General features: G+C 37.1%; 1 protein-coding gene across 1 annotated transcript in view; it reads right to left on the reverse strand.

Annotated features, from left to right (window-relative positions):
* Positions 1-19,717, reverse strand: part of DCC (DCC netrin 1 receptor) — a 1,191,297-nt gene that overhangs the window by 774,763 nt on the left and 396,817 nt on the right. Inside the window, exon 2 of the mRNA XM_057527412.1 lies at positions 11,101-11,421. Within this exon, the coding sequence (XP_057383395.1) occupies positions 11,101-11,421 (321 nt within the window). The remainder of the gene's footprint in view (positions 1-11,100; positions 11,422-19,717) is intronic.

A 19,717-nucleotide genomic window follows, 5' to 3' on the forward strand; every position in this document is an offset into this window, starting at 1 on the left:
TGATATTTACAAGCTAAGGAGAAGCCAGTTCTATTTGCTCAGTCAGTGGCAGTAAAACAAATGCTGACCTCTGATGTTTAGGTCCAGGCTAACAGAATGTTCTTGAATCTACAGTATCTATTAAAATGCCGATACTCTTTGACTCAGAGATTACATTGCTAGGTACACGTCCTAGAGAACTTGTCAAAAATATGCACAAAAGAGTATCCACTAAATACAAGACTATACGTAAGAGCACTATTAACAAAAGTGAAAAAAATTGAAACAAACCAAGTATCTATCAATATACAAATGGTAAACCAAAAAATACTATGGAGAATTAAAAAATATGAGGCTGATCTGTAAGAACAAATATAGAAAAATGTTAAGCTATATCATTAAGTGAAAAAACAAGTGACAGACTATTTAAAGGATAATCAGATAATCTTGTTTATGTTAAAAACAAACAATGGAGACAGACAGTAGGTTAGTGGTTGCCAGGGTCTGAGGGGAGAGGGGAATGGAAATGAAAAAAATATTCTAGGGTTAGAAAGTAGTGATGAATATACTAATAATGAGTGAATTACATACTTTCAAAGGGTTAATTTTATGGTATGTGAACTATTTCTTAATCAAAACAAAAAAATCCCACATCTATACAATATGTATGTGTTTGGGGTGAGGAGGATTAAAGGGGACATTTACTTTATCTGCAACTACATCTTCCAAACCAAGGCACCTCCTGAACTGACACTCAACTGGAAATAACCTTAGAGAAATAGCCACACATTCGCTCATAAAGTACCCAATGCACTGTGGGACCCAAAGGATGCCCCTGGAAACAATGCTTAGATCAAAGAAACACTAATTATTTTTTAAGTCATGTTCCAACCTTTGGAAAAATTTTCTCTTTGCAAGAGGAACCACAAAAATTCAATCCAATAAAATCAACCAGCACTGAAACTTAATGTTGAAGCTATATAGGCTTTATTAATCTTTAAAACACTTTCTTAAATAGATTCCTAGTTGGTGAAATGTTCCAGGTAAAAAAATCTCAGCAAATGAAACCTCATGAACAGTCCTTTTAAGGGTAGTAAAGCTTTGGGTTACAATAAAAAGGATAAATATATTTTTTATAAAATAAAATTTGTAGCAATGTGTATAACAGAACAATAAATTAGAGGGATTATAAATCAAACAGATTTTATGACTGTGCTGTTCATCAAGAGATTTAAAACTAATTTTAAAGAAGACAACAACAGCAAAAAACAAGAAACAGGCCCAAAATGGAGTCTCTTGTGCTAAGCCACACACATTTAACAAGTCAGTCTGAATTACTTGGTCAGCACTAGTAAGATAATCTGCCTAAAAGACCCCAGCTTCTATGTCTGAATAATATTCCATTGTAATGGATATACCATACTTTGTTTATCCATTTATCAGTTGATGGACATTTGGGTTGTTTCCACTTTTTGGCTATTATGAATAATGCTGCTATGAACATATGTGTACAAGTTTTTTTTTTTTTTTGACCCGGCGAGCCACAACCGCTGAGCCCGCAAGCCACAACCACTGAGCCCGCGCACCTAGAGCCCGTGCTCTGCAACAAGAGAAGCCACTGCAATGAGAAGCCTATGCACCGCAACGAAGAGTAGCCCCCCACTCACCACAACTAGAGAAAGCCCGCGCGGAGCAATGTAGACCCAATGCAGCCAAAAACAAACAAACAAACAAACAAACAAACATAAACTTATTTTAAAAATATCTTTTTTAAAGTCTTAAAGTAGTTGCTTTTTTGCAGTAGAAATTTGACTATTGAGCTTAAGAGTACTCACGAACTAACACACCATTGTAAAGCAATTATACTCCAATAAAGATGTTAAAAAAAAAAAAAAAAGACCCCAGCTTCCACCAAAGGAAGACAACCTTGCCTGAAACAATCCACTCTTTGCTAGAAATTTCCTTTTTCCTCTGCTTCTGCCTATAAAGCCTTTTATTTTGTTCAGCTCCTTGGAGCTCCTATCTGCTAGATGGAATGTTGCTTGATTCATGAATCATTTAGTAAAACCAATTAGATCTTTAAATTTACTCAGCTGAATTTTGTTTTCTAACAGGACATAGAGGCTTAGCCAAGAAGATTCATCTAAACGGAAGGGTGTATGTGCATGCTCTGTATTTATGTCTAAATATCTCTGGGTAACCTAGGTTAGAATGTAGACAGTGTAAATTCAATTGTTTAAAGACCCTGATGGGAGATGATAGAATACAGACTCTCTTACACACACACATCCCCTCCCTGTACCAATATCTATTGATTTAGTTACATGCAATCACACTGACCTGAGCTCACTAGATTCCGAATTAGGCATATAACCGTCGGACTTCATCATCCTCTAGAAGTTAGAGCAGCTCTTTTGGGTTCCTGCACCTAATTCCAATGCGTGTGTGTGAAGGTGATTTCCCACACCACCAGCATTTATCTGGACATCAATGGGTGTCCTTACAATTCAACTCGATTCTGACACCTATCTATCTGCCTGGAGATAGCATCAGATTCCACAGGTTACGGGTTCGGTCCTACAAGACTGTCTCCCTGTCCGTCCACTTCAGATGCCAGTCACGAGCCCAGGTTGTTACCTGTGCTTCTGACCAACTGGCTATAAACCATAGGTTCCTAATGACCTCCTCCCTGGGCTCAATTAATTTGCTAGAGTGGTTCATAGAACTTAGAGAAACATTTTACTTACTAGATCACCAGCTTATTTATTATAAAAGGACATAACTCAGAAACAGCCAGATGGAAGAGATGCACATGGCAAGGTATGGGGAAAGGGTGTGGAACCCATGAGACCAAAGGCACCATTAGCCCAGCACCTTCACCTGTTCACCAGCCTAGACTCTCTTGGAACCTTCTCCTTTTGGATTTTTATGGAGGCTTCATTACCTAGGCAGGCTTGATTAAATCATGGACATCAGTGATCGATTCAACCTCCAGACCCTCTCCCCTACCAGAGCTCATGGGGGTAAGGCTGAAAGTTCCAGCCTTCTCATCATTGGCAGGATTGGTTCCCCTGGCAACGAGCCCCTATCCTTAGATGGGGTTCAGAAGTCACCTCATTCACATAACAAAAGACACCTTTATCTCTCTAGTCACTTAGGAAATTCAGAAGGCTTTAGAAACTCTGTGCCATTAATGGGATAAAGACCAAATATAAATTTCTCCTTATGAATCACAATATCACAGCCCCACAGCTCTATTTGGCCCAGTCAGAGCAGGTGCCTCTGTACCTGAGTGGCATGTAGAGACAAGTCCCAGTTAAGGACCTGTCTGAATTATGTGTTGCTTCTCACAAAAAAAGGGCTGCTTCTCATATGCTTTGGGAAGTTTTCCCAATCTGTTTTTCAGTTTAAAACACTCTGACCTCTGGGACTAAGGCAATAGGTTTTGTCTTTTAATAGAAAGTCTCCAAAGAACTTTCAGCTGTAGCTCTGAGAGTGGCAGCTTTGAAGATACTATATCATATTGTACTATTTTAGTATGTGTGTGCATATGTATATGTATATATATGTGTGTGTGTGCATGTGTGTGTGTGTATATATATATATATATTCCCAGTATATTGTGAAATGAGTAGATATATTTGGGTTTGGGGATTTACTGTGATTATTTATTTGCTATCAAAAATATTTATCATTGTTTTATTGTTGTTGTTACATGCTAAACTCATAATTCAAGGTCCAAAACAAGTTATTTGCTACACTAAGAATATGTGACTCCTCCTTATATTCCAGTGGCTGCCTAGTCACTAGAAATCAACTTACTGACTTATTCTAATTCTCATCTCTACCGAATAATAGACATATTTAACAATTATAGGAGAAATGACCAGTGGATTAGACTGCTTATTATCGAATATATAGATATAGCTTATAAAAGTAGACTATTAAAAAGCAATACCTTCTTAAAGGGAGATGTTTTCACTGATGGTATTCAGTACTCTCATCTCTAAATATGGATCCTGACAAGAAAAGTTTAAGATAATTTAGGGACTATATACACTGAGATTTTCCATGATCTCTTCTAACTAACTTAGTTTCTAGAACATTCCTAAGTTTGAATCTCTCCTTACTTTGTAGAAAAACTTGTATCTAGTTTAAATACCTTAAGTTGTAGATCTTTACTAAATTTAATAAATTTTAGCATGGACATAAAAAACGCAATAGAAAAAAATCAGTACCAGTGATAGGTTCATAAAAGTAAAATGCTCTATTAAATTTATTATCAATCATAATTTTATCAGAGATTTACAGTTATACCACCTGATCTATCTACTTTACTTCCTCTGATTTAAGTCTTTGTTAGCCTGACATTTATAACAAAAAAAAACCCAGAAAACAAAAAAAAATCTCTTGTATTCCAAGGGGGTCTTCTAGAATTCAAAAGAGTTTTTGGTTAAAATACTACCACAGTACTATTTTACTATTAGTATTACTAAATAGTATTACTATTTTAGATATTACCCCTTCATTTTTATTACAGCACCAGCAAAAATCACACTGTAGCTAGCTTAACAGTTGAATAAAAGAACAGTGCTCTTAAGATACTGAATTTTAGAATGAATAATTAGCTGTTTCCACTGTCACATGAATTAGAATTCATGACAAAGAAAAGGCAGTGAAAGGTTGGAAGATTTTTTAAAGTTATTTTGTTGATGTTTCTACTATAAAAAGCCCTGTCAAGTTTTCTTTTGTAATTTTTATAATGTAGAAGATGTCTTTCTACTCTGCATATTTTATTCAGGAATATATTTCTATTTTAATTTTACTGCAGAGTTAATTGACTTAGGAAGGAGGCAACTAAAAACCTACTCTTTAAAATGCCATTATTTAAGTTGAGGGTGTGGGAGTGTGTGGGTGAGTAGGCACCGGGCAATATTGGTGATTATCCCAGTTTTATCTGGCAATAAAACTAAAAGAAAATTGTAAGATTAGCACACATACAACAATTACTTATAACACCACAATCCTTCCTTAAATTTTCTTTCTTTCTCATGTTTTAACCACAAAACAAAAGAACACTTAGCTAAATGAAGATAATTAAGACCATTAAGAATTATGGAGTCAGAACAATGGATTTTACTGCTCACCGTCTGAAAATAAACAATATCCCTCTCAGTATAAAATGTAAAACTTTGCTCTGTAACTGAACCTTCCCCAAAAGAGAATTCTGAGAGCATTCAAGGGCACTGGGATACATTTTCCAAACTGCTTCACTGGATGAACTTGACCTTCTAGGTAAGATTCTTATATTTGTTCTTGAAGAGGAAAGGAATATGAGCATTTTTTCTTGCTATTTCCTTTCCATAACATTTGAGTGGCCCGAGGCAATGTAGTTTATTCTCCCTTCTCTTAAGATAAGCTCCTTTTTCTGTTTCCTTTTAAGTAAAAACGTAAAGGTCAGGTTATCATTTCACAAAATGCTCCATTCTGCTGAAGCAATTCTAGCTTCTCTCATCATAATATGCTTTCACTAATTATTTCATAACTCATTTAAATTGGAGGCATTCTGGAAAGGAATTCATTGAAACTACTCCTCAAGTAACTAATTATTTTTTTTTTAAACTCAGGGGAATTTTAATTATAATGCCTGTGTTATTTAAAAGCAGAGTGCTACAATTTGCATCTTGAAACATCTATTGTAATAAGGAAGTAGAAAAATATGCTCCTGAATGAAATAACAACACAAGTAAATGCAATTTAGTTGGTCTTTTATTTTCTTGATTTTCAAGAAACAGAAAAAAAAAAAAAATGCAAATTCGACCTGAATTATAAAACCACTTACAAAGATAAAAGATAACCAAAATCTTGCCCCTAGAAAGACTATTTATAAGCTTATTTTAAAAATCACATGTTCTCCACTTTTCAGGAGAGATTGATCTTGTGTCATTATTTAATGCATAGCTGTGCTAGCAAAATCTTATCTTAGAAGAAAACATCCAAATCATAGTGTTTCCCCATGTTGGGAAGGAAAAATCTTTCCTTTACCCTTCTAGGTTCTTCTGACTGGTCTAAGAATTAAATTGACATAAGACAGATTAACAGAATACCACATTTAATTTCATACGTACAGGAATCCCACATACATGAGAGTGTAAGAGAACCCACATATGTGAGAGGTTCAGAGACAGAAAACTAAAAGGAGGTATATATGCTGTCTTGAGCTGAGGAGTGTGATACAGGCCGGGGCTTCCCAGAACAGGAGGGTCATTCACAGGACAATATGAAGAAGAGCAGACATTTAGTAATTAGATATTTGTCCTGCCATACAGATGGGGCCACTTAGATAAAATATATCTCTGGCAATAACTCTTTTTCTGGGAAAAATCCCCAATTTAAATTCTTCTAGGTTGTTAAGAGACAGACAGTAGTTTCTCTCGAGCCCATAGGATCTCCATTGCTTTCAGCGCAAAATGATCCACATACCAAAGTAGCACATCTTGGGGAGGCCTCTTCTGAACCCCTATACCCATAAAGTTGATATTTTCAAGGCAATAAATGCATAAAAGAAATCTACTATTATTTTCCCCTTAGTTTATATTTTGGAGAGTTTCATTGATTAAAAATAAATGACTGAGTGGGAAACTATTCGCAGTATCCTTAAACCTAATCCTTAGACTGAGAAGCAAAATGATAAGGGAATAAGTGTGCGCCAGAGTTAGACAATCTGAGTTCTAGTCTCTGCCTGTAGAAAGCCACTACCTCTTTTCAGTTTGTTCTCTGTCATTTTGGGTATCTATATCACAGGGCTTTTTTGAGCCTTATGAGATAATGTGTATGAATATACTGTGCAAAGAGCAAAGGACTATAAAATAAAGCAAGTCAATGGTTTTAATATTCAAGACATAAATGCTTAAAATTAACAACAACAAAGAGAATCTACCTGGACACAAATGCTCTATAATGTATCCTGCAGTCAGTGTTGCTTCACATGAAGGAGGAGAGGCTGGCCGCCTTCCATCCCCAAGAGTGTGAATACAAGCAGAGGAAGCACTTAGGTTCCAACTGGGCTTCTCAGAGCCCTGCAGGAGAAGTAGATGGGCAAGTAGTCATGTGGGTAGGTGGGTGTGTTGGATGGTGGATCTGTGGTGGTGGTGTAATCAGGGAAAATGAATAAGATGACTTTCATGATTATTCGGAGGAGCTCTGTAGTGATCTGGTTTTCTTACACATCAGCACTATTTAAACTCCCAATCTAGACCAACTAACTCCTGTGGACCCAGCATAGGTGAACCTTTTTCAGTTGGAAGGGTATCAAGGAGGCTTGGTTGAGAAGATTGCCCAGCATCTTTTTTCCAAAATGACAGCAGTTATTGCTTGATCTAGACCCAGTACAAATTATATTGGCTCCACTGACAAAACAGTTCAACTTTTGAAAAATGAATTTTGTAGTTAAACTGATTTTGGCATTGCTGGCCAACAAACTGCAGAGATTCAACCATTTGAAAACTCAACTCAGTCTTGCCAGTTTGTAATTATGGATTGCAAAGGCAGATATCTGATCTAGGACGATAATATTTATGGCTCAGGATTTGCAGCCTATATTTATCTCCTTCCCCCCCAAATTTTGTGTACCACCACATGGGAATATTGAAAGTTCTCATTTCCTAGTAGTAATAATTGTAATAACACAATAACCATTATTAAGTCTATTTATACTACTGCTGCTATTGAATAAGAATCTACTCTGCACTACGGCTTTACATCCTAGATGTTATTTGAAAGCCAGCACAGCCTTAGGAGGTAGATTATTATTATGTCTGTTTTACGGAAGAGAATACAGGCTCAGATAGCTGGTGACATCTGGCAGAGGGAAGACGTGCTTGGCCAGATGCAAACTCATCTTGATGTTTTGAGAAGAAATAAGGAACTGATACGTGGCTTTTATTTTTTTCAAGTAGCACATGAATATTCCAGCACAGTCCATCTTCTAATAGTTAATTAATTTGTAGACTATTGAGATACAAATCAAATTATTCCAACTCTGCCCATCAAGAGTAGGGACACACATAGGTAAATTTAACTGATCACATCAAGGTCAATAATGAAGAAGTGGATGAGGAGGAGAAGGAAGAAGATAACATTGGCCAGAAACTCTCCATAGATGGCAGAAAGCCCCACATCTTCATTGGTAAAAAAAAATCTACTGAAAAACTACTAAACATGTCTGATGATTTTCTAGGTACTGAGTGGAGAGGGTGGTAGGAGAAGTTATATAAACAAAGTCTGGCTCTGCTTCTCTCTTCAAGCTGTTCTCCATCTAGAAATGCTAAATAGAGGTACACAAGGCAGAGAAATACTGCACCATTTTAGATTAGAGCTAATTGGATACAAATGCAATTCCCAAGTTTCAGCCAGTACTGGCCAAATTGCTCTCAAATAGAGATTTAATAGCCCAGGTGTTCCTTATTGATAGAACTCACAATTCCCAGAAATACTGACAGTCGGTAGCCTGTTACACTGAGATTTTTAACAAGATGTTGAATGGGCTGGTAGCCCCTCATTTCTCTTTCCTACTCTCTCTCCCTCTCCAGCTAAGCATGTACTCGGGGCTTAAAGAGCACTTGAGAAGTTCTTAGAAAATAGAATGAATGGTGTATGGCAAGATCATTGCATGAAATAAGTTGACTGATTAAGGACCGATTTCATTTGCAACATTTCTTTTTATCAAGACACTTTGAGAAATCAAAAATGGAAGAGAAGCATTCTATTAAATGGGCTCTACACATCACCTGAGGGTAGAGAACAGATTTTTTTTTTTCTCATCCAAAGAAAAGCTGCCTGTTACCTTTTAGGAGTGACTGGTTTACTGACTGCTAATGCTTTAAAAATGAGATTAAATCAGGCCCATGGTCTTTATTACAGGGAAGATATATGCCCCTTGTGCATTCCAGGGGTTTGGCAATCTTAACCTCAACAGACATAACACTGACATATGCTGTGTTGCCAAACAGCTAGGTAAGTGTTTAAAAGGCTGTGAATAAGCCTCATTGCCTTGAAATGATACAATCTAATATTAAATTGTGACTCAGTGACTGGATCTGCCAGCCTATCCTTGTACAGAATACGAAAGTCAAAAGAAGAAGCCACTTTATTTTAATATCTCACAGGGAAGGGATTATTCTTCATCTCACCATTGAAACAGAGCATGTAAAAGTGAATCTAGATCACAGGAAACAGAAACCACAACTAATCAGGACATTTTCATTAACAGCACACGTACGTGTGTGCCTTTTGGAACAGGCATCAAAGTACCAGCCTGATTCACTCAAATCGGCAGAGCTACGTCGTATTGTGGGCAACTGACGGATGGGATGTGAGCGTCCAGAAATTCTCAAATGCGGGAAATCAAACTGTACCCTTTCTGCTTCATTTGGAGCATTCCAGGAAAGCAGTTTTTACCTCAACCCTCAACACTTGCTCCGCTTTTCTTTTTTAATCAATCATCGTTAACATAGACTTTCAGTTCTCTCTACACTTTACGCTCGTCAATCAGATTTCAGACACCCATCACTCAGAGATCCCAGGTGGCTGATAGCCTTGGTTTTCCTGATCAGAATGCCACCTCACGTGTGTCCTGAGTGAAGGAGACGCTCTGCACCCATGCTTCAGTCTAGCGTTGCTAGAGAAGGTGGAGGGTTCCACTAGGTAGATTGACCAACTATTCTAGTTTTATGTGGGACTGAGGGGTTCTCAGGACCCGTACTTTCAAGTGCTAAAAGCAGGTCAGTCCAGGTTAAACCAAGATGGCTGACCACTGTATCGCCAGGACATCTTTGCTCCAGAATAGTCTGGTTTAACTGAAATATGAAAGAGAGTCCTTAGTGAGGAAAAGAAGCCATAAAAGAGTGGCAGGAAGTTGAATTTGTGGACTGATTGCTTATCTATGAGATCTAATTTTTTATATCATAATCTGACAAAATCCCTTTTTTCAGATTTCAACCTTATCGCATCTTCACTAGAAGAGTACAAGGTGTGGTGGTGGTCCTGCCTGATTGTCCTAGTCTATGTCATTGCTGAAAATGAGTCCGCATTCTCATCAGTCTTCCTGTATACAGACTACATGGGCCCTGGGAAAGGAAACCCATATCAAATGACTACATTATGGCCTATTCATTCAAGTGAATAGAACTGAAGATTAAGTATGAAAGGAGCCCTTCGAACCTGTTTACCTATTTGAAGGCCTAAATTTATTTCAGGTTGGATCCATTTGCCTTGTTTTGTGTCCAATATCAAAATTAAACAACAACAAAAAACGAAAAAAAGTCAAAGTCCAACTTTTAGCTGAATCATTATAGAAATGAGTAAAATTTAATTCCTCTTCCTACAGGTCTAACTCTGAAAAGAAATAATCATGAGCTACCCTCTAACCAAAATAAGTGGGGCAAAAAGAGCAATATCCATGGATTCCAGAACATTCAGAGCTGTTTCTTTCAGGGTCTGCACCACTTCAAAATATACATAAAAAGAAAAACTTTTCATCTTATTATTCGGTTATTGAGTCAATACATTACCAAGCATAAAGATATTTGGAAGCACTATTCAAATTTTTATTTTTCATTTAGAGATTTATATGTTGTAGCCATTATAATTAAAATAAAATCCACTGCTCTAAAGGCAAAAAAAAAAACTCAAACAAATTAACAAGCACACACACACACACACATACACACACGCACACAAACTGCAAATTTTCATCATTAGTGAGGCTGTAAAATGGAATTAATTAGGAAATTATTTTTCTAATATTTTTCTATTAATGAAAACTCCTTCCTTACACATAAGTAGTGGATCAACTTGAACCAAATTTTGTTTTGGAAAATCTCATAATGTTATGTTAATTGTTGAGATTCTTCTATTGTTTTCCAAGCTAATTTAGGCAAAAAGTCAATCAAGACTATGAGGAAATAAACATACATGTTTTTACATTTTTTCCTTTTTCTTAACAATATACATTGTTTTTGCAAATATCAGTTTTGTTTTTTTTTTAATCTCAAAAAGAAAAAAAAAAAAGGAATAGAAGAGATGGAGAAGGAAGAGGAGGAGAAGCAAAAATCCACTTACCTGCCACTGCAACTTTTGCTGTCCGACTAATAATTGACCCAGAATCTCCTAAAGATGCCTCACATTGGTAGAGTCCCTCATCTGGCTTATGGTGCCTGGAGTGAAGTATGTTTTGTATCAACAGAGAGCCATTTGGAAGTTGCTGCTTCCTTTCGTCCATCCCCAAGGCAAGGTGGATGCCATCTTTCTTCCACTTGATAACTGGAGCTCCTCGGTCAGACTCTGCAGAGCAGTTCAGGAGGACATTTCCTCCCCGCATCGTGACGGCATCAGAAGGTTCCGAAAGGAAGTGCAGTGATGTGAAAGACTTAATCTGGAAACCTGGAACATGAAAGTACAGGGAAATATGTTCACTTATTCAAATAGATCTCAGGAGTTAACCCCTTGCTTTTTCTTCACAAAACTTTTTCGAAACACCTGGGGGCTTTGAATAATGTCCAAGGCTAAATGAAACTTAAAATCAAGGATGTTGTGTTAAAGAAGTGAAAAAGTGTCCAATTGAGGTAAGCACAATTAATGAAACTACTGGTCCCAAAAGTAATAATATAAAAAATTAAGAATTTATAGAAATCTAGGCATGGCCACCATCACATATCAATCAACACTTGAAAATTTAGACAGAATAGACTAATATTTTCCAAAGTAGCCACGGTGGGACTTCCCTGGTGGCACAGTGGTTAAGAATCCACCCGTCGATGCAGGGGACACGAGTTCAAGCCCTGGTCCGGGAAGATCCCACATGCTGCGGAGCAGCTAAGCCTGTGCGCCACAACTACTGAGCCTGCACTCTAGAGCCCACGAGACACAACTACTGAGCCCGCATGCCACAACTGCTGAAGCCCGTGTGCCTAGAGCCTGTGCTCTGCAAGAAGAGAACCACCACAATGAGAAGGCCATGGACCGCAACAAAGAGTAGCCCCCGATTGCCGCAACTAGAGAAAGCCCGCGCACAGCAACAAAGACCCAATGCAGCCAAAAATAAATAAATATATTTTTTAAATAAATAAAAAAAATAAAGTAGCCATGGTTAGTAGTGGGGTAGCTAAGATTTAGGGGGCTATTTCTATCTCTGCATTCTGATTTTAGTATCCAATAAATTAAAAAAAAAATCCACTCAGAGACAGTATTTCATTAACAACAATAACAAAAAAACAGCTCCAAACTGGGTGGGACAAGTTACTTAGAACAAAGCTCAGGTGGGTTTTAAATACGTAAGAGATGCCACTTGCAGAAGCAAGTCAATAAAGCTACCACCTAAAGTCACAAACCCCTGATGTGTCTCAATTTCCATCCAAATGTTGCTCATGAGCCAGGAAGTCTAGGTGAATATTATAGTTGGATTTTTTTTCATAAACATCTATGAACATAAGAAATCAACAGAAAGAACAGAAGGTCATTTAAGAATCTGGAGGAGGTAAAACACCTACAATTAGTTTAAGTACATTCTTTTCAGGGCTGGCAGCACAGCATTTGGCAGAATATTTGGTTGTTGAATCAAAGACTTTGATGAGGTCTCAGGAGGTCATGGGGCTCACCCTTTGCTCAGACAGGTGTATACCTAAATCACTCAAGTTCAATTACTTTAAATTTCATTTTCAATGATCTCTGGGGCTAGGGATTCTACAATATCCCTTGCTTTCAATATTGAATCATTCTTAAGAGTCTTAACAGAATTTTCTTGCTTCCATTTAATCCCATTTTTCTCCTGAATCACCCTGTGTAACAGTGCAGAGGAGAGGAACACATCTTTGTAAGAGCCCCTTGTTATTTTGAGGCAGCATTTAATTTCTTTAAAAATACTCCCTCCCCTAAGTTATGTTTTAGCTTCAATTTTCCAGGATAACAATCTCAACTCCATTAGCTTCCTTAATTTTTCTGTGATGGGAACAATTTTTGTTATACTTTGTGAAAATGTTCCAGTTTTCTATTATTTAAAAGGCAGGCATCTAAATTGCTTATAATCAGTACTCTTATAATAAAGGATTGACCCATACTAGCACCAATGGACAGACTTATTTCTAGCTTTGTATACTCCACTTTCAAGATAAAGCTGAACAGCTTCTCACTGTTTCTCCATGGTGTTATCTGCCATGTTCCCACAAACCCAATTTTTCTAAACCTTATATTCAAAATAAGTCTGTTACTTTATTGTTTTTGTTGAAATTTGCCCATCATTCATTGTCATACACTCATTTCATCCAACTAGGTCATTTACCCAAAGAAAGCAGCTGGAAGTTTGCTCAAATTATTATAAATTGTAAAATAACAGTGAGCATCGTGTCTACCGTAAATTATAATGGTAAAAATCCCAAAAGATACAGCCTCACCCTCTCATTGTCCAATAAGGCCCTCCTCCCCTCAGATTGTTTTGGTGTAGCCAACCTAATTATTACCGCCCACTCCTCTAGTGGAAAGTACATCACATCCGAAGTCTGGATAGTTAGCCCTTGGTCCTGGCTTTACTATTTAAAGATCTGTGACTCAAACAAGCCTTTTAAATCTTCAGAAGCTCAGCTCCTTCTGTGAAATGAGGGTGTTGAACTTGATGATCTTTGAATTCAATATCCAGTTTGGGAACTTTCAGAATTAGGATGGGTTGAAGACATCCATCAAATGAACGCTGCTCTAAGCTTACTGAGATGCTAACCGTGAACAGCTAGCTAGAGATACACCAAGGATGAGAAAGTAAAAAGAAGTTCTAATGTCCTTAAATGTCAAGATATTTCACTAGAGTAATACCTGCAATTTCCATACAAGTAGCATTAATAAGGCAGAAATAAATTTAGAATTCAAGACCAGGCAACTATATTAAAAAGCATTGATTGTTTTTTTGTTCTTCCTGGGGCCTATATTTTAAACAACAACCTCGTGTTGAACACCTTATTTATGTCACAGAACACATAGTATATTTCACACAGCTGCTTATGACAGCATGTTAATGAGCATATGTGCCCATTATCACAAATAAATAATCCACTTAATCTGAAACAAGGAGGTTATGACAGTTTTCAGCACTGTGAGTACATAATTTGGGAAAGTTAAATAAAGATTAACTTTTCTTCAATACAATTACCCTTGCAGTTTGCTGGCAATTTGAGCTTTTGTGATCCCTTTCACAATTATACTTTGAACATATGACTCTGGAATAAAGGTGGCTCACTGCTTGAAGTAATTTGCATTAGTTACTTCATTTTTAGAAAAGATGGGCATGGACCCAAGCAAATATCATCTGTTGAGAAATAAGAGGTGTGTCTCCAATGGTCCTGGTTTCAAAGTTTTAGCTCATGGTAGGTGCAAGGTGCCTCCACCCCCTTGGGGAGTATACACAGGCCTAAGAAATGTCTCACTGATAATTACACTGACTTCAATCTAGGCTACCCTCCTCCCTCTTCTCTTAGAGTACTAGTTCCTCTTGGAGGAATGTGCCTACCAGTGTATCATATCTTACAAAATAATTTTATCAAATTGTTTCATCTAAAATTCAATGTGAAATCAACTACACTGATTTAATGTAGGAGCAGAGAAAGAAAGATGATAAAACTAAAGAAAGCAAAGAAGTACAAATAACATTCGGAACTTGTAGCTCAAAAAATTGTGGCTGGAATTTGGGCAGAGTTCAATGAGGATACAGATCGCCTAGGAAATGGGTGAAAGATTTAATCAGAAAGCAATAGAAGAATGCTTTGGAAGAGTCAAAATGAAACTATCTATTTTACAATTTTACAGAGGATTTTACATTAGAATAACAATGGTGAGAATTTCATCCAGAAGAAAGCCAACAGGAGAAGTTTTCACTTTGTTTTGGTTTGGATTTATCTTTAAGATGCCCATGGTCATTCTGTTGAACCCTCAAATAGTAACATTTCCCAGCCTTGCTTCATAGAAGAAGCAATCTTTTTGGCCTGCTATAAAATTACATAAGGTAATTATATTTAGAGAAATGTACTTGAGAATACCAAAATCCCATCCAGTAAGAAATTTGTACGAGTGAGTCTGATACCAGAGTTCATGATAAGAATATGTAAGTCTCAGCCCTCTCTCTCTCCAAATTTTGTCTTGGGAAGATTCCTAAATCTTCTTTGTCTAGGATTTAGGCAAAGAGCCATATATGCATTTAACTAACTGGTATTGTTTCTTATCTGTGTTGGTCCAAGAAAAATAGAGTATCATATTATCCTTAGACATTATTCTTTTTCTTCTTCTTCTTCTGAAAGATGGTCGTTCATAAGCAGATACGAACACAGCAAAACCTTTAATGTTTTCCTAATGAAAATATAAAGGAAGGCCTACTCTTAAGAGGTGACCCAAAGGAGAAATATTAACATCTATTTGCTTTAGTTTTGTCAAACATAAATAAGCATAGGAGAAACACTCTTAGGGATATTCCCGATTTATATTAATTGAGCACCTAGAGATAGAGAAGATCCTCAATGTGTTTTAGAAACTCACCAAAATGATCAAGCAAATAGTAAAAATGTTTCTGTAAGGTTAAGTCCCTTTGGGCTTGCACTCCTTATCATATTCTTGTTAATTTCAAAGACCAGTCACAGAGGCAGACTAACTTAGAATGGATTTTTAAGGTATGACATTTCATCTACAGTATTAAACATTGTTAAGTGTGAAAAATAATTCCTTATGAAGTCAGAAATTCCTTTCCAAGTCCAATGTTTTAGAGCTTCGGCTTAAAGCAATAAAAGCTAAAAATGAAATTTATGAAAAGTAGCATGAATGTAAAAAGAAGCTCCTAAAAGAGTTTAAGATTAGAAAATGTCATACAAATCCCCATAGAACTTACTATGCATAATTTTGTCTCTTTCAAATGATGAAAACTTTTACTTTGGGATGCTTGGAGAGTCTGTGGATCCCCAAATTCATGTAATCAACCCAGAAAGTTCCGCCATTATTATCTTTTCTTAGAAATATATTCTACTGCATCTGTTTCTCTTGTGTTAAGATAAAGAAAGAGACCTCCACTGAAAGAAATTAAAACTATTCTATGGGTGATGGAATATAATCCATTTTCAATTAATCAAACATCACTTACATGTGCAGCTGCCACTCCGGAATCAGCCCTAGCAAAAGCTTATAAGGTCTGTGAGGCTATGTGATGGAGGAGAAGGGGATTTAAAAAACAAAACAAAAACCCATGAATTAACAGGTCCCCTAATTAATGTGAATATTACTTGGTTTAGGATATCAGAATATAAATCTGACACAGTGGTTCTTAAACTAAGGTCCCCAGACCTGGAAAAGCAACACCATCTAGGAACTTGTTAGAAATGCACAATCTCAGTCTACACCCCAGACACACCCAATTGGTCAGCAACAACGGGGCAGAGTCTCACAATGTGTGCTTTAATTAGCCTTCCAGGAAATTCTCACATTCACTAAAGCTTTAGAACTGCTTCTCCAAAACTTCCAGTTGGGGAAGTTTGGGGATACCTACAGCTTGGGGATCCTTGTGTTTTTTGAACTATCTTGTTATAATGTTCCATATTTGGTGAATTTGTGCAATATGGTCAATTCTAAGTAGAAAGATGAAGTTAGCAGGATGATCCAGGAAGGCGAATAAATGAATACCATTTCAACACATATTTTATTAATATTTGTTGTATAGTTCTCTTTGAGAGGCTGAAAAAAAAGTAGGGAAAAGGCTAAGAAAGAGTGCTATTGGTGACAACGCCTCATCTTTCCTTTGTCACCAGCACTCTGGACACCAAATGGCCATACTGGATTAAGAAAAAAAAAAATTCTATAGTCAATTGAACATTTAGAATGTTCTTTGGAATATTCTTGGTTGTTCGCACAAGGAGCTGTCAAAAGATTTCTTTTAATCAGCTACAATAGCTATAATCCTCTTGCAAAAGAAGTTTTGGAAAATATAGTATTCTTTATCAGATTACATTTCTTTTATTACCTTTCAGCTCCACAGTATAATTATGGCATTTAAAAATACTGGAACTCTAAACACTTGCCTGGGTGACCTGCCCCTCAGACCAGTTTAGTCTCCAGATGGGCAAAACCATATTAGCACTCATTCTGCTGGAGCCCGGAGGTATACTTTATACACTTCATATTAATGCAAAACATTAACTTCAGCCAGCCCCGAGTGAGAAAGTGTAACTCACCAAAGCCAGAACCAATGACCACAGGGGTTTCTGTGAAGTATCAGTGATTTTTTTCAACTATGATAAGAGACATGGTAAAAATACTTGTCAGAAGATGTGGTCATATCTTTAAAGGATTGTGTGCATTCCAGCCCTTCAGAGAAGCCATTCGACTTCAAGTTTTTATTACTAACAAATGGAAATCAGAAATGAATGAGGTTTTATGGCATTTATTCCTGAATTTCAATAAGGCAAAGACTTAACAGGAAGAAACATGAGTGCATTTTACTATGGGAATTTATTAAGTATCATTAAAATGTAGGGAAGCAATGGATGAAATGAAAAATTTTCAAGGATAGTTCCAGTTTCTCCCCCATTAGCATCTCTAGATTTAGCAAATAAAAATTAAAGATATCAGTTACACTTGAATTTCAGATAAACAACAAATAACATTTTAATATATATGTGCTTAAGACAACAAATGCTTATATTAAATAAATATTGCATAGGACATACTTATGCTAAAACATTTTTTGTTGTTTATTCAAATTTCAAACTTAACTGGACATACTGTATTTTATCTGGCAATTTTATCCCCCATGAAATTATTTCCTTGAGGCCATGGCAAAAGTAAGCAAATAGTATATGAATTCATACTACCCTTCTCAGTTCTGACATATCTACCAAGAGTGAACTCTTGGAAAATTACCATGACTGAATCAGGAAAAGTGATTTTAGTGTCAGGACATTTGCTGACCTAGTCCAATACCACCAAATATACACGTAGAAAGGTTGCTGAATCTGTTTTGTTCTTAACACAGCGATCCTTCTTTTTCTCTTCCCTTTACAAGACAGGGAGCAAAATTCAGAAATATAAATACAGGATGTGAAGTTCAAGAAGCAATGGTCCCACACAGACGCTCCTCATCAGACATTCTGAGCACGTGGTATCTTCCACAAAGCAGTGGAGGCTTTGCAGAGAGATCTGAGGCTTTTATAGGGCAAGAAGTGTGTGCCCCAGGCAACTGTCTGAGTGTCCTCTGGCTAAATCCAATGGTAAAGAAAAATGATAAGGGCCAAGGTGGAGTTGGGGAGTAGCTTTCTCATCTCTTTGCTGCTTCAAGAGCTGAATCTCTAAATCACAGCTTGATTTTGCTGTGTGATACTGGGCAAATTGTAATGAGATTATTTTTCAGCTCAACAGGTAACACAGCCTGACTTCTAGGTTATCATTCCCTAGGCCTCATGCAAAATTAACACTTAAAAGAGAAACTTTGATGTGCTGCTTAATCTGCCCTGGGTTTGAACCTTTATCCCCTGCCTCATTTTGGTAAAATGTAAGCTGGCTTTCTCCTCCCTTGTGTTTTTCATCAGTAGGGGGATGGACTGCTTTTTATGAATGCACAACTGTCAACTGGAACACTGAGAAAGGTTATTCAGAGTGTTTGGAAAAAGTACCAGGTAATGGGTACCTAGTGCATAGGAATCTCTCCATCCAGATGGCAGTGAAAAGTGGACAAGCATTGGAATGCCAGGTATTGTTAAGAGACCAATCAACTTTCAGAACCTTATTATTAATCAAGTTGCCCATATTTACTATACACAGATAAGAACATATAAACATAAAACCAAATGTCATAATACTCGCTCATAATCCTGCTTCACCTGGTGATAGCCACTGTTGAAATTTATATGCATTTCCTTCTAAGAAATTATTCATTTTTTGATTCATAGTAATTTGCTATTTTATCCACATGTTTGTAATAATATGAGAGAGAGAAAGAGTTTATATTCTGATCCCTCTTCCTCTTCTTATAAGGACTCTAATCCCATCATGAGGCCCCCAACTAAACCCAAAGGTTCCATCTCTAAATATACACCAGGAGTTAGGGCTTCAACATAAGAATTTGCCAGGGCGGGGGCGGTGGGAGGGGCACAAATATCCAATCCATAACAGGCAAAGAATAGGCATCTAAGGGAAGAAATCTGCGGGGATACAAGGCCAAGAGGTCACAGCGAGATGTGTAAGACCTGGTAGACAAGCAAAAGAACTTTGCTTTAACACTGACGAAGATGGAAACCAAATGGAGAGTTTTCAAGACAGTGAAAAGGTCCAACTTATGTTATAAAAACAGTAGTTTTGAATAGGGGAAGACACTCCCACCCCCCAGCCAGGACACTGGAGACACTTTTGGTTGTAACAACTGGGAAGGGTGCTACTTGCATGTAGTGGGAAGTGACCAGGGTTGCTGCTACCCATCCTACAACGCACAGAACAACCCTTCAGAGGAGAGAATTATCCAGTCCAAAATGTCAATTGTGCTGAGGTTGAGAAATCTTATTTTAAAAGAATCATCCCGGTTGCTGTTTTGAGAATAGGGGTCATTGGAAGAAGAAGGGAAACCGGTTGGGAGGCTAGTGCCATAGTCCAGGTGAGAGATGATGTGACTTGATAAGAAATGGTCAGATTCAGGATCCATTTTTAAAGGTAGAGTCAGTGGGGTTGCTGA

This window comes from Balaenoptera acutorostrata, chromosome 13 (assembly GCF_949987535.1).
Source record: "Balaenoptera acutorostrata chromosome 13, mBalAcu1.1, whole genome shotgun sequence".
Classification (NCBI taxonomy): domain Eukaryota; kingdom Metazoa; phylum Chordata; class Mammalia; order Artiodactyla; family Balaenopteridae; genus Balaenoptera; species Balaenoptera acutorostrata.